The 14,150-nt window shown below is 46.3% G+C and overlaps 1 protein-coding gene and 1 pseudogene across 2 annotated transcripts in view; both read right to left on the minus strand.

The window, feature by feature from the left end:
- The window catches only part of XXYLT1 (xyloside xylosyltransferase 1), a 186,323-nt gene that overhangs the window by 66,462 nt on the left and 105,711 nt on the right, over positions 1-14,150 (minus strand). The window contains exon 3 of the mRNA XM_082458675.1: positions 8,017-8,149. Coding sequence (XP_082314801.1) covers positions 8,017-8,149 — 133 coding nt within the window. The remainder of the gene's footprint in view (positions 1-8,016; positions 8,150-14,150) is intronic.
- On the minus strand, positions 10,009-11,024 carry LOC309659206 (NADH dehydrogenase [ubiquinone] flavoprotein 2, mitochondrial pseudogene; annotated as a pseudogene). Its single transcript has one exon. The product of its transcript is annotated as an NADH dehydrogenase [ubiquinone] flavoprotein 2, mitochondrial pseudogene (transcript).

Below are 14,150 nucleotides of genomic sequence, written 5' to 3' on the forward strand. Positions count from 1 at the left end.
CACTGACTTGGTGTTTGCCTCTTTGGCATTTGTGTCTTTACTGAATTTCATCTGCCCTATCTCCCTCACATTATAATCTCCTTGAAAGCAGGAACCATGTGTTCTGCCTCGTAATTCCTCAAAGCACCTCATCTTACGGGTCACACGCGATGAACCCAATAAAAATTAAGAATAACAATGTTTCCTATGGATTGTCTTTAAAAAGAAAAATGTGAAAGCAATTTCTATAAAAACACCAGTGATGGACTATGGACCTTTACTTAACAGCTGGCCGACACACTGTTGAGGAAGCATCCTCTGATTAAACAATGGTTCCTTTATGTGTTCAATCAACAGCTACTATGTGCCTGGCACCTGGTCTGCACACCCTAAAGCATGCAACCTGGCCTCACCCCATCCGCTCCTTCATTTCCTCACTCATTCTTCCAGTGACATCTGTGTCAGTCAGGTACCATGCCATGGATCTTACTGATTCAGTAGTGCCACAGGACTCATAATGCACAGGATGACAGAAGAGCTGAAATGAGTAGTGTTTTCAGAGGAGGGAAGCCCCTCACATGGTCCCCACCAAGATCTCATCTCAGCCTGAGCACTCGGCCTTTGGGAGCCTCCCTGACTCCCATGGCCTTCAGATGACAGCAGATGTTCACAGCTTCCCCGGCGGGCACAGCCATCAGAGAGGAAATAATTATATTAACAGTAACACAATTCCACTCAGGTTTTCTGTATGCAGCTTTTTCCTTTTAAAATACATTTTCCCAGTGGTGTCATTAAAAAATAATAATCTTCTAATAGATATTTTTATCTCCACCACAGGGCAGGTATTTCTCTCCCCTTTTACTAGTGATTCCTGGAGGGGCTACACCACTGCCTGCAGGTTACACGGGCTCCGCAAAAGCAGTCAGCCCTGTCTTCTAAATCCCAGGGAAGAAGGAATATGGGGCTTCTTTATCAGTCACTAGTTTAAAAGCTGGCAAGCTTTTCTCTCTTTACTCAGATTTAACTCTAATAGAAACTGACAGGTTCAATCTTGGTTAATTTTTTTTTAAAAACACAAGAACAAGAGCCGAGAAGTTGATCCTCAGGTGTCAGCGGGAAGAAGAAAATCTACTACTTTTCACCTCCAAGCCCCATGCTTACTCATCCTGAAACGACGGCGGGGACAGGTTCTCTTAAAAGCAGAGCTTCATGCCTAGTGAGCAATGGACCTGAATTTATATTGGCCGTAGAATCTTCAAGACACTACTGCTACATTAACGTCCTGACATAAGACAATCTGGAGAGGGATGGAAGATGCTGCTTGGCTAGATGTTAGAGCCGTGTCTGTCTGTTTTCCTCCCTCGTACAAACTGATTTCAGACCGAGAAACGTGAAGACAAAATGACACCATGAGTTCACACAACCTCTCAGCTCCAAACCCAGAAACAAGCACATAGAATTGTTTTTTTTTTAAATAATGGATTTTAAATGACATTTACTGATGAAATGGTATGCTGTCTGGGTTTGCTTCAAAACAATGGGGGTGGCTGGGGAGGAGGGAAAAGGAAAAGTGGAGGGGGGGTAAAGATGAAACAAGGTTGGCTCAGAGTTGATAATTACTGAAGCTCCATGAATATTATAATACTGAAGCACCCAGAATACTAGATTCTGGACAGAATACATGATTCTGTCTACCTTTGTCTATGTTGGAAGTTTTCCAAAATAAAACATAAAAAAAAATAATAATTATATTGGAAGACTAGCAATGTTTAATAAAGGAATAATGACTTAGGTATAAGGATGGCCAAGATACACTGTTTAGCGAATAAAAAAGATGCACAAGGGCATATAAAGTATGAGTCCACTTATACACACCATGCATGCACACACACACACACACACACAAAACTGATAAATCTGTAGAAAATTTCTGGAAAAATAATAATCCTCGTATACTGTTTGAATTTTTAATGAAAATGTATTACTCTTATATAATAATTTTTTAAATTCAAGGAATGTAGCAGGGGAAGGGAAATAGTAGGGGTGAAAAATGAGATGAACATTTCCATGAACCAGAAACCACTAGAGCCAAGGGCTGGAGTCCAGAAGCAGGTAGCGACCGGAAGGTCACGTTCTGGAGGGCACTGAAATACCGCAGGCCCCCAGCCAGGCTCACGGTGTGAAACAGGGGACCGGTGCCTGCCTCAGGCACAGTCTGTCCTCCTCATGTTCCCCTCACCACCACCTTTTCCTTCCTCCTCTGCTGCGATCTTCTGTACACATACCTTCCGCCTCTTTGAGCTCCTGGTTTCTGATAGAGGCATGTTAAAATGTCACTCCATCATTGTGGACTCATTGTTTTCTCCTTGTAATACTGTCAGTTTCTGTTCTGCAAGTACCTTATATTGCTTCGGGTATATAGTAAAAGTATAAAACAAGCCTGCATAGATGCTAAATTGCTGATGGTGCTTTCCTCAGGGGAGGGAGGGAAGAAGGGGAACAGAGCAACAACACCCTAGCTGCAAGGAATCCAGGAAAGAGAGTTTCCAGCCTTTTTGTCTTCCATGAAGGGAGGCAGGCTTCTATGGCAGGACATTCCTCAAACATGGGAAGGGGTTTCAGATGCTGAGAAGCCAAAATATCAGCACTAATTATGTTAAATTATCAGTTGCTCCAGTTTCACATACCATGAGGAAACTGAACCTCAGAGGTTAAGTGACTTCCCTAAGGTCACAGAACCAAGTGGCTGAGTGGAACTGGATAAAATTGCTACCACCAGTAGGAAGTGCTACTCTGTGCCAGGCACACTGTTTAATTTGGCCTCCAGTCAACTCCACCATATATAGTACTGTACAGTGCTATACTCTCCAGGTCTCAGCTAAAGAAACTGAAGCTCAGAGAGATCAAGAAACTTCCCCAAGGTCACACAGCCATGAGTGGCAGAGGTGGTATCAGTCCACTTCCTCCCCTCCTACTTCTGTGCTAGTCCTCACTTCCTTCCCAATGTCCCTGAGAGCCCTTCTCCAGTCCCAGGAGTGGGATAAAGCAGCCTGCAAATAAGCTGGACATTTTCATTCCAAGCATCTGGAAAGAGGTTAGGCTGGCACAAATGCTATCAATAAAAACCACATGACCCAAAAAGGTAAAAGAGTGGACACTATTCAAATATTTACCACAAAAGCAAATTCCTGCCTGGTGGGGTTATCAGCAGCTGACAGGATTAGCCTGCTGCTTCCACCTCATGGTGGGTTTGGGCTCAAACCAGCACACAGCCAGCCTGTGGAGCCAAGAGAGAATGAACCGGAAGCCCATGGCCCCCACCAACAAAGCTGCCATTCAGCAGCTCCTCAGGCGGCAGCTTCAAGACAGAGTGACCATGATCAATGGCTGTGACCCCAGCTCCTCAAAACACAGACACACACACACACATTCACACACTCACTCATTCCAGGCTCAGCAGGAGCCCTGTGACCTGGCTAAGCCACTGCCAGGCTTCCTAGCCCCAGGGGCCTCCCCTGACGACCCAGGCCACAGTCTGGGCCCCGGCTCCTGCAGGGGGTGGGTGGTGGACCTCAGGCCTGGTGCCTCACGGAGACTTTGAGGGCTGCCTCCCAGCCTCCCTCCCTCCCAGCCTCCCTCACTTCCAGTCTCCCACTCTCCCAGCCTCCCACCCTCCCAGCCTCCCTCCCTCACACCCTCCCTCCCTCACACCCTCTCACCCGTTTCCCTCATAAGCTCCAGTTCCACACCCTTTGTTCCTGCTCACTCAAGGATCTTATAAAAAAGCCAGACCACTGTCCTCTGCTAAAAAGGGAGGGTTTACCACTTTGGTAGGGGTAGAACTGCCAGATTTAGCAAAGAAAGAAGGGAAGAAAGGAAAGGGAGAGAGGGAGAGAAGGGAGGAAGGGAACCCAACAGGATACCCAGTTAAATTTAAATTTCAGATAAACAACAAATACTTGTGTAAGTATATCCCTATACAATATTTGGGATATACTTACATAAAACAAGTATTCGTTGTTTATCTGCAATTTGATTTAACTGGGTATCCTGCATTTTAACTGGCAACCCTATATGGCTGGGAGTGGGGTAGAAGAGGAGGTATACAGAAAAACACATCAGCTGGAAAGGAAAACACAAATGCAGTTGTGATGATTAAGGAGGGAGGGAGACAACGCCTTTACTGAGAGTCTCTTTTACACCAGAAACTTGCATGTGCATTATTTCATTTGAGTGTTCCAGTAATTCTGTGTATTAGACATATTTATGCCCACTTACAGATGAAAACACAGAAGTTCAGAAAATCAACTGACTTGCAAAGTGCCACATGGGTAATTCGTGACTATAATCCACGGCTTCTGAGTATAATCTGAGCGCTATTTCTTCTACATATGGCTGCTTTGCCTGCTGATACACCCTTATAATTTTTATAGGTTGTACACAAAGCGGATCCAACAGTTTTCTTTACTTTTCCAATACATTCATAAGGAAGGAAATTCTAAACGGCATCCTGGACTAACACATATTTGCAAAATACAGTCGTCTATTTACAGAGATCATTCTACTTACAGAGAAAGCACTAGACCTTTCTCTCCTTTGGGCCACTTATCCCAACTAACCACATTGCCCAGCTAACCACAGTTCCCTGACAAAGAGGCAGAGAAAGAGTCAAGACGGGAAGGACAATGTTCCACTCAAGATGACCACTGCTCCCCAATTTTCAGATGAGGAAGGTCATGAGATATTTGACTCAACAAAATCTTACAGGGACCCAAGAGGAAAAGGCTCCTCTATCCCTATGCCAGCATCCCACGAGCCATCATTTTCCCGAAAACACAGTTGATTTGGTGTTATGTTCTGGGGGGGGGAATTGTTTTTTAAAAAGCTATCTGTCAAAAGGACAGTGGGAAATACTTTCTCCTCCAGCCCCCCAAGCCTCTAACATTTGTGGCACACAATCGAAGGGAAACAGCCATAAAAATGACTTAATATGTGCTTTTTTTGAAGTACAGTAACTGTCGGACAAGTGACTATAAAAATAACACAGCTGAGAAGGTCTAGATTTATTTCTGCTTAGTGAATTTCCAGATCAGAATGTGCTCTGTTCATCAGTTAAGTTTTGCTTTTGTGCTGTTTGGTTTCTAAATTTTCCTTTCTTTTCACAGATGCTAGCAGCTTCTGTTTATGACAAAATCTTGCCCATCTCACAGTCCACACTCAGGGAGACCATGTGTCAGTCAGGCCCCACTGTCAGTTCCTGGGGGAGGGGCAGTGCCCACAGAGGTGGGCAGACAGCCGCGGGGATTCCCCACCAGCTACGATGGCCAAGTCCATGGAGATGGGGCTGAGCCTGTGTGAACATCACAAGGGCTCGGTGCTGCCTGCCCTTGCTCAGGCCCTGTTTACTCCCCTGCCTTCATCCCCCCTCTTGCTTCTCCCACCCCTCCCTACAAACACACACACACACACACACACACACACACACACACACGCACAGACTCCAAAGTGGCAGACAACTAACACTTGATCTTTTGGGCCACTGGAGCCTCCAGTTTTCTTGTGGAAGATGGCAAAAAACCACACTCTGTTTCCGCCCCAGCCAGCACCAAACATTCTCAGCCTGAAACAGAGGACAAATACCCAAAGGCAATTACCCAGAACCGGCGGGCACAGATTAGCGCCTGGCAGTCATTTGCAGACTTACTTATCAGAGGTCTTTAGAAATATTTCAGCTGGAGGTGGGTGGAAGGCGGGGAGAACATGGACGGACTTCTAATTTCTGTTGATTCTGAGGGCGCAAGCCCTACAAACAAGGCATTTTTTTGGACTCTACCAGCTGCCCTGACGCAGGGGTCTCATCTGTCTCATTGTACAGAATGATAACTAAAGATTCCGAAGGTGAGAAAAACTCAACTTCATTTTGGATCTAAAATCTTTCCAAGATTTCTTTTGAAAAAGCCAATTAAATTGATTTAAGTTTCACTGTTTGTAAAATCCTCAAGGTACAGAAAACATAAATTCTGGCCAACACCATTTAAATTAAGTGTGATCAGGTTTCCATTTATATTACATGAGAAGATTCCAAACCGAGGCTTGGAGGCCTCAGGGCTCTAACTGCACTTAATAGTTAGCCTGGTCTAAGGATCCCTGGGGCACTGGCCCTACGGAGCAGTGAGGAGCTCACCAGCTGACAAGCAACCTCAGGTCAAGGAAAGATGATGCGGAAATGGTGAGGGTTGGAAGGGCTGGGATCACAAATGCCAGGGCTGAAAGAGGGAGGCCTCGGAACCCACCTGCTCCCATCCTCAGATGCAGGAGCCCAAGCGTGGTGGCTGAGCAGGCACCAGCACATAGGACATCAGACCCTCAGTGCTCCTTCCATCTCCTCCCAGGATCTTCGTTCCCTGACCAGGGATCGAACCCGTGTCCCCTTGCAGTGGAAGCGTGGAGTCTTAACCACTGGATTGCCAAGGAAGTCCCTCCCCCCTTTGTTAAATCAAGACCCCCAGACGTAAGATACACCTTGTATGAAGGTGAGGGAATGAGGCAGCGAGGCTGCTATAAGTACAAGGGCAGATGTTTGCCCAAACCTCCCCCTTCCCCACACACAGCAGAGTAAAGGGCTCCACTTTGTCACTCTGGGGCAACCTGCAAGAGGATTATGTAAGGGAGAACAGCCCACCAGGCCCAGGAGTTATCGACTCATTCAGAGGCCTTGCAGGAATTTCCTGTTGTGTGATCTGGGTCTTGCAAATAACTACTACCAAGCCGAGGCTGTCACTCTCCTCTCTCTTAGAGGAAACGCGTGTTCTTGAGTCACCAGTTGCCGGTGCCCTGCAGCTCTCCAAAGACTGGGCCTAGCTCTGAGAATGCCCACAGGGAGCCAGCAGGAGGGCGTGCACTGAGAACGAAGGGTGGGCCAGCCCAGGGGGCAGTGAAATCCCAGCTCCAGGCTCTGGGTGAGCTATGGCTCTGGCCAGAGGAGGAAGAGTCAGCAACATGGAACTCTCTGTATCCAGGGCCGTGGGCCTAGTTTTTAACAAAAACCTACATGTGCTTCTGCTTTTCCTTTCCTTTTTTAATTTTTTTAAATTGTAAGACATATACTACGTACAAAGGAGTACATGCAAACACAGGCACCGTCCCTCAAGTGGAGCACAAAAGCAATGCAGGCCTCCAGCGGCAATCCCCACCCGTGTCTGTGTTCCCACCACTCCCCCGCTCCCTCCAGAGGCGACGGTCATGCTGGCTTTGGGAACCATCATTCCCTTGGTTTTCCTTATGATGTTCACCACTTGCGTATATATCCCTAAAGATTACATTTCCATTTTGCCTATCAATGCACATAGCTAGCTCCCCGTCTGCTCGTTTTATCTTTATATAATACTCAGTTAGATGAATATATTATATTTATCCATTCTGCTGTCTATGAGGATTTAGGTTGTTTTTGGTTTGGGCTACTACAAATAATGCCACGACGAACACTCTTGAATGTGTCTCCTGGTCCTCAGGTGCTGGAGTTTCTTCATGCTGCACACCTGACAGGGAAACACTGCAGCATGAGAATGTGCTTTTCACTAGGAGATGCCAATCTGTGCTCCAAAATTATGCTGCCTCTCCCTCCCTGAAAGACACTGATAAACCCACTCCACTTATACAGAGGAGGGGTCACGGGGACTCGAGGCCAAGAAAACCTAGTTCATCACCAGACTGGCAAGTTAAAGCTATATCTTGATACCTCCTCTATAAGACAAAGCCCAAGATTTTAAAATTCTGAGCTGAGCCAAAACCAACAATCCAAATGGCTGGGCTTTCCACAAGAAAAAATGTCACAAACTCTGCCAAATGAATGAAGTAACATCTATGGATTCGGTGCAGACCCACCTGCCCATACTACTAAATATAAGCAGTAAGTACAAACGTGTCCCTGAGATATTCAGCACAGAAAGTCTGCAGACCGATCAATCCCAATCTGCCGAGGGTGGAGGGGGAGTGAGGAGGGGTCCTGGAGGCCGCCCACCAGCTGCTGCCACCTACCTGTACACTGGCTGCATCTCCCTTGCTATGCCAATGACGGCGCCGGGCAGGAAGTTATCGAACTCCTCAAACAATTCCCGGATGTTGGTCTTGTACTTTAGGTCTAGGTCCAGCTGAATTATCCGCAGGATCTCTGGAGGAAAGAACAATACAATAATGAGACAGACACACATCCTGGGAGGCTCAGCCTCTGACAGAAAATGAAGTGTAAGGTGCAGAAAAGGGTACTGGATTATTCTTGCTGTCACTGAATAATGCAAAGACACTGCTTGAAACAAAGGCCCTTCGTCTACCAGCAAGCCCCCACTCACTAGAAGCCTTCATAAAAAACAGTGGCCCTGTAGATTTCCTTCCAATTGCAGACATACAGTTTCTATAAAACTAGGCAACCAGATCCCCTACTTTAGGCCACTGTCCTGGTGTAATTGTCAACAGAGCACCATTTCATTCTCAAAAGTATCTGATTTAGATGATACGGTACATGGACACCCTACTGAAAACTCGAAGCATACAGGTGTTTCTCTTTGGGGTAGAGGTAGTAAGCCATCCACAGAAGTCATTATTGCTTCAGGTTCTTATTACTATATATTTCTTCAAACCTTGATATGTGTGGAGTTAGGATGCTGACCCAGAGAGAAACAGCTAAAAGACCTCAGATACTGGTTTTTTTTTTTTAACATCTTTATTGGGGTATAATTGCTTTACAGTGTTGTGTTAGTTTCTGCTTTCTAACAAAGTGAATCAGCTGTATGTATACATATATCCCCATATCCCCTCCCTCTTGCGTCTCCCTCCCACCCTCCATATCCCACCCCTCTAAATGGTCACAAAGCACGGAGCTGATCTCCCTGTGCCATGCAGCTGCTTCCCACTAGCTAGCTATTTTACATCTGGTAGTGTATATATGTCCATGCCACTCTCTCACTTCGTCCCAGCTTACCCTTCCCCCTCCCCGTGTCTTCAAGTCCATCCTCTACGTCTGTGTCTTTATTCCTGTCCTGCCCCTAAGATCATAAGAACCATATTTTTTTTAGATTCCATATATATGTGTTAGCATACGGTATTTGTTTTTCTCTTTCTGACTTACTTCACTCTGTATGACAGACTCTAGATCCATCCACCTCAGTACAAATAACTCAATTTCGTTTCTCAAAAACTAGTTTTTAAAGACAGTCTTAAAAATAATCATATTTATAAGCATCATAGTTACTAGTCTGTCATAAGATCAAGGCCAAACAGTGACTTTGAGAAATCCTGAAACAACTGGATTAGTTTAGATCTATCCCTGAATTAAAGCTGGCTATTAATTTTTTTATTCCAGCTTGCAAAACTCATATCTAGTTTCTTGAACTGGATATTGTACACAAAGGGTTTTATTCTTTCTTCTAAGTTGTAATATGCATTCAGCTGAGGAGTATATTTCCCATATCCACCGAACTTTCCAACTCAAGTTACACTTCCAGTTTCTTCCCCCAATTAGTTTTTGTATACTTGCAGGGTCAGGTTTTGTTTTGTACCTTCCTTCTTTAAAAATGATAAATAGTACTTCTAGAGACAACTACCCTATCCTCATTACACCTACAGTCTGCTTGATATGTCACTTACCAGTTGAAATTACAGTAACAATTCTGTGCTGTAAATATAAAAATGTTTAAAGAGAATACTGACAAATAAGGTTTATAGAAAGATCATATTAACTTAAGACTTGGCTATGGCTAAAGATGGGAGAGCAAAACGTATTTTAAATTTGACAGAATTTTTACTTCACAATAACTTAATATTAATGATAAAAGTGAAGGGGCAGTTGAAAATGGGTAATACTGAAATAACTGTTAACTAGCTTATGGAATAATGTGTTCATAGTTAGCCAAAGATAGCAGAAGACTAAAATGGTGCTCTGAAGTTCTGACATGGCACTTACAGCTGCAAGTTGCTAGGTTACAAGCAAGGTGTACACAGATGGAAATGAACAAATAATATAAAAAGTCTATGTAGATAGATAGGAGATTCATATTTTATTTCTCCAGTGACATATTTACAGTTGAATATAAATTAAAGGCCTGCTTGCACACCAAAGCCAGGTCCTTTAGGTGGTTCAGTCAAAGAGGTAAGACCTCCAGCTGGCTCACACGAGAAGCGTCCACTCCTTGGCCCAGGTTTTGGGATTTTGCCAGCCTTGAGTTCATCAATAATTTTTTCAATATCCTTAGGTGTCAGATCCTCAAAGTAGTTGTCATTTATTTGAACCATTGGTGTGTTTACACAGGCCCCTGAACATTGCACTTCTGTAAGAGTGAAAAGTTTGTCTGGTGTAGTCTCTCCAACTTTTATTCCAAGCTTCTTCTGAATGGCCTCCAGTATGCTCTCGGAGTTACAAAGCACGCAAGGCGTAGTAGTGCAGACTTGAACATATTTTCCAACTGGCTTTTGGTTATACAATGTATAAAAAGTTGCTACTTCATATACTCTCAATGGAGGTACTTGTAAAACTTCTGCAACCTTGTTCATAGCAGAGATAGGCAGGCATCCATTCTGTCTTCGGGCTAAATCCTGGCCTGGAAGCACAGCTGCTGCTTTATGCCCTTCTGGGTAGTTTTTTACAATGGCCTCTATCCTCTTATAGTTTTCCGGTGTGAAATCAAATGGAGTAGCTGGGTTATTCTCAGGAGTATATCTGTGCACAAATAAGGCTCCTCCAGCTCCGTTCTGCACAGCTGTCTTATGCAAATTCCTTATATGTCTTCCCCACTGGGCAGCGAAGCCAGCCGTGCGGGCCCAGAGCACCGCGGAGAGGAACATGGCAGGCCAAACTGCGGGCCTTCGGGCCGCGCCAGGCCTACTGTTATGTTTTAAATCCACTGTCTGAAAGACTAACTGAGCTATAATTAGACAGACTGACTCTCACAATCACCTGGCTCTTAAGAGCTGTTTGCTTCCGTTGCCCCCAGATGACTCAGGGGCGAGAAGGGAGGAGAGAGGCGCTGAGTTCATTCTCCATCCTTCATCCAACAGGACTGTCTGAGCTCCTGGGCCGGTGGTGCCAGCAGGGGACCAGACACCAAGCTGACTGGGCCCTGCCCTCAGGGAGGGACACTCAGGTGACTGAAAACAGTAAGGGGGGACCTAGTGCTGACGTGACGTGGAAGAGGGGCCACTCGGGGTTAAGTGATGCAGGAGAAAGAGTAGTACTAAGAGAAGGCCTAGCCTGGGAAACAGACCACAAGGGAGCAGATTCCAGTTCTGTTGCTGATTAATTCTGTGACCCTGGGGAAATTATTTCACTTCTCTAGACCTTAGTTTTTTCATTTGTTAGTGCAGATGATACAGTGTGCCTCGTGAGGCTGTGACGCCGAGAAGACGAGATAACAGGTGGGAAACATCATCCAGGCTGTAGGCGCCACAGGAACACAGGGTCTGGAGAGTAGGGAACTCACTAGAGCTTGAGGCAGTTGAGGAAGACTGAACGGAAGAAGGGGACTTGGGCAGGCAAGGAGCAGTGAGCTAACAGCACCACCTACCCAGAATGCCGGGCTCTCCCCTCAACTCTCCACCACCCTTTCATAACGGCCCAGCCGCAGAGCACAGCGCCGTCAGGACCCACTGCCCATGGAGGCCCCCTGAAGACAGGGACCCCATCTTTGGCATCTTGGCCTCCATCCACTCATAGTGCGGGGCCTGGCATTCAGTAAATACTCAGGAACGTTTGTGGAATTCAACAGTCATTCTCTAGATTAGTTTTTGAAGACATCACAGCTCATGATTCAAGAAAACTGATTCATTTGTCTCTGTTCTACTTTCCTTTATGATGAAGAAACAAATCAGTAATTGACATCCCATATGAGTTTTCTGAAAAAAAGTAAGTGCCAGTAGGTGAGAATCCAGCTGCCCAGGCCAGAGGGGAGCAGGCTGCCTCCTGGGCCCCTGTGGGAAGGGGGTAGATGAGAATGGGCCCCAGGCCAGCTCGGACCCGGCGGCCTGCCTGCCTTCACACTGCCCACCCCACACGTAAATGTGAGCACAACTGCCACTTTCCCTCCTGCACTAAAGACAATGATCACAACTACCTAGAAACTAGGAAGGGTGATGACCCAGGAGCCCGGAGGTCAGCAAGCCCATGTGGTGACACGGCTGCCTCCTAGAAGCTGCCCTAAACCGGGAAGGAGAAGAGAGACAGGCCACAAGGTGGAGTCTCGGGGCACCTGCTGCTCTCAGAGGTGGCCCTGGGGAACAGAGGTAAGGAACCTGATGGTGACCTTAGGGAAGAACACTGTGTCCCAGGAGAGAATGTCCAGGCACGAGTTGCAGCTATCAAGAAGTCATGATGGGGAGGCCCCACCGCACACCCCCCCCTCCAGCCATTTCTCTCCTTTCTTTCAGTCCATCTCCTGCGTCCGGAGCTCCCAAGTCCAGGGTCTCAGGCAGCTCTTACACAAGGTAGAGCAGAGCCCTCATGAGACAGGGACAGGATGGCACCATCATCCCAAACAGAGAAATCACGTCATCGCCAGGGGTGGGGATGGCGAGAGGACAAAAGGGTGTTTGACCTGTTGATGGGAGGCCTCAAGGAAGTATGGTGGTAGTTTTGTGGCACCGTCAGGGCTATGAAAGAAAGGGAACTCTCATCCTCATGGCCCTGGGAGTACTTCCAATAATATCAGCGAACGCCACATAAGAAGCACCCTTTCTCCGAGGGGTTTTTAAGTGTCCGGTATTATTACACAGGCGACAGTTTTATTTCTCATAACCACCCGACATGTTAAGTGAAGTTATTCCCATGTTTAAATGAAGAACCAGAGGCTTAGAAAGGTTAAAAACAATAGCCCAAGGTCCCACAACCAACAAGTCTCGGAGCTGGGATCTGAACCCAGGTCTGCTTGACTTGAAAGCCCAGCATGCTCTTCCCAGCAGACCCTGATTCTGCTTGTGATGGGAGAGGAGCTCCTGGGAGGTAAGTTTTAGCTCCAGTGCTACCCACACAGGAGGCCTGGGAGCACGGAGAAGTGCCAAAGACCTTGATAGAAAAAAAGCAGAGCGACAGCCTGGCCTAATGAGGATTATGAGGAAGTCCTCTATATAAAAGCGGTAATTTCACTATAATTAGAGAAATTCCTGATCGAGGGGCCATTCGGTCTGTCATTCTTCCTTGAAAGCTTACCATGTGCTATGTGTACTCTCTGGTCTTTCAAGATCATCTAAATCCTACTTAATCTGCCTGAAGCAACCGGAACACCTCCTTCCCTGGCCTGCCTGGACAGGACCTGGGCAGAGGGCCGAGCTCAAGGACATCAGATTCTCTTGAGGAGACCCAGTTCCTGCATCTGGGCAGAGCCTGGCCGTGTCTTAATACGCCCCTCAGTAAATCTAAGCACTTTCCCAGACCTTTAGGGACTGGCTGGGAGTGAACTTGGGAAGGTCACGTGCAGCCCTAAGACACAGGAATTTGAGATGCTTTAATATTTTTTATAACTCCTCCTTGGTAAAGCACCTTTCAGGAAGGATTTGCTTAAGCTTGGGAAGACTTCTTTCAAGAGGGCCTTCACCACACAAGGTTAACTGATTAGGAAGGAAAGAGGCAGCAGCTCCAGCATGAAGTGACCCCCCTTCACACCAATGTCAAAGGACTGACCCAGTTGTCAACTTTCAGGCTGAGGCAGGAGGACACTCCCTCCTGTTCAGGGAGGCCGACAGCTCCCAGCACAACCTGCACTAACATGCAGGCATCTGTCCAGACAGTTATCCTTTTATGTGATTGTGAAATAAGATGCCAAGTTGTAAATGTCGCTGCTGAAAAGAGGAAGATGCTTACCAGGAAGGCTGGAATTCATTAGGATGAGATTTTTTTTAAAGGGCCCTGTTCCTCTGGTCCTTGATATAGTCATCTCTGTGGGAACTACATCCGGAGCATTTTATACATAATGCTGAAAGACTGCTTTGAGGATGAAACAAGGTTGATATGCGGAAGCAGCAGCCACAGTGACGGCCCAGAGAAGACGCTGGTTGGAGGACAGCTGTAATGACAGCAGTAAGACCACTGAAACGTAAGGAATAAATGAACGAGCTAACTGCCCCCAAAGCAAAGAGGACGTGAGATCTATAAAGCATGGGGGAGAATGTCTGAGCAAAAGGAGGAGGAG

The sequence above is a fragment of the Balaenoptera physalus genome (assembly GCF_965194825.1).
Source record: "Balaenoptera physalus genome assembly, chromosome: 4".
NCBI lineage: Eukaryota > Metazoa > Chordata > Mammalia > Artiodactyla > Balaenopteridae > Balaenoptera > Balaenoptera physalus.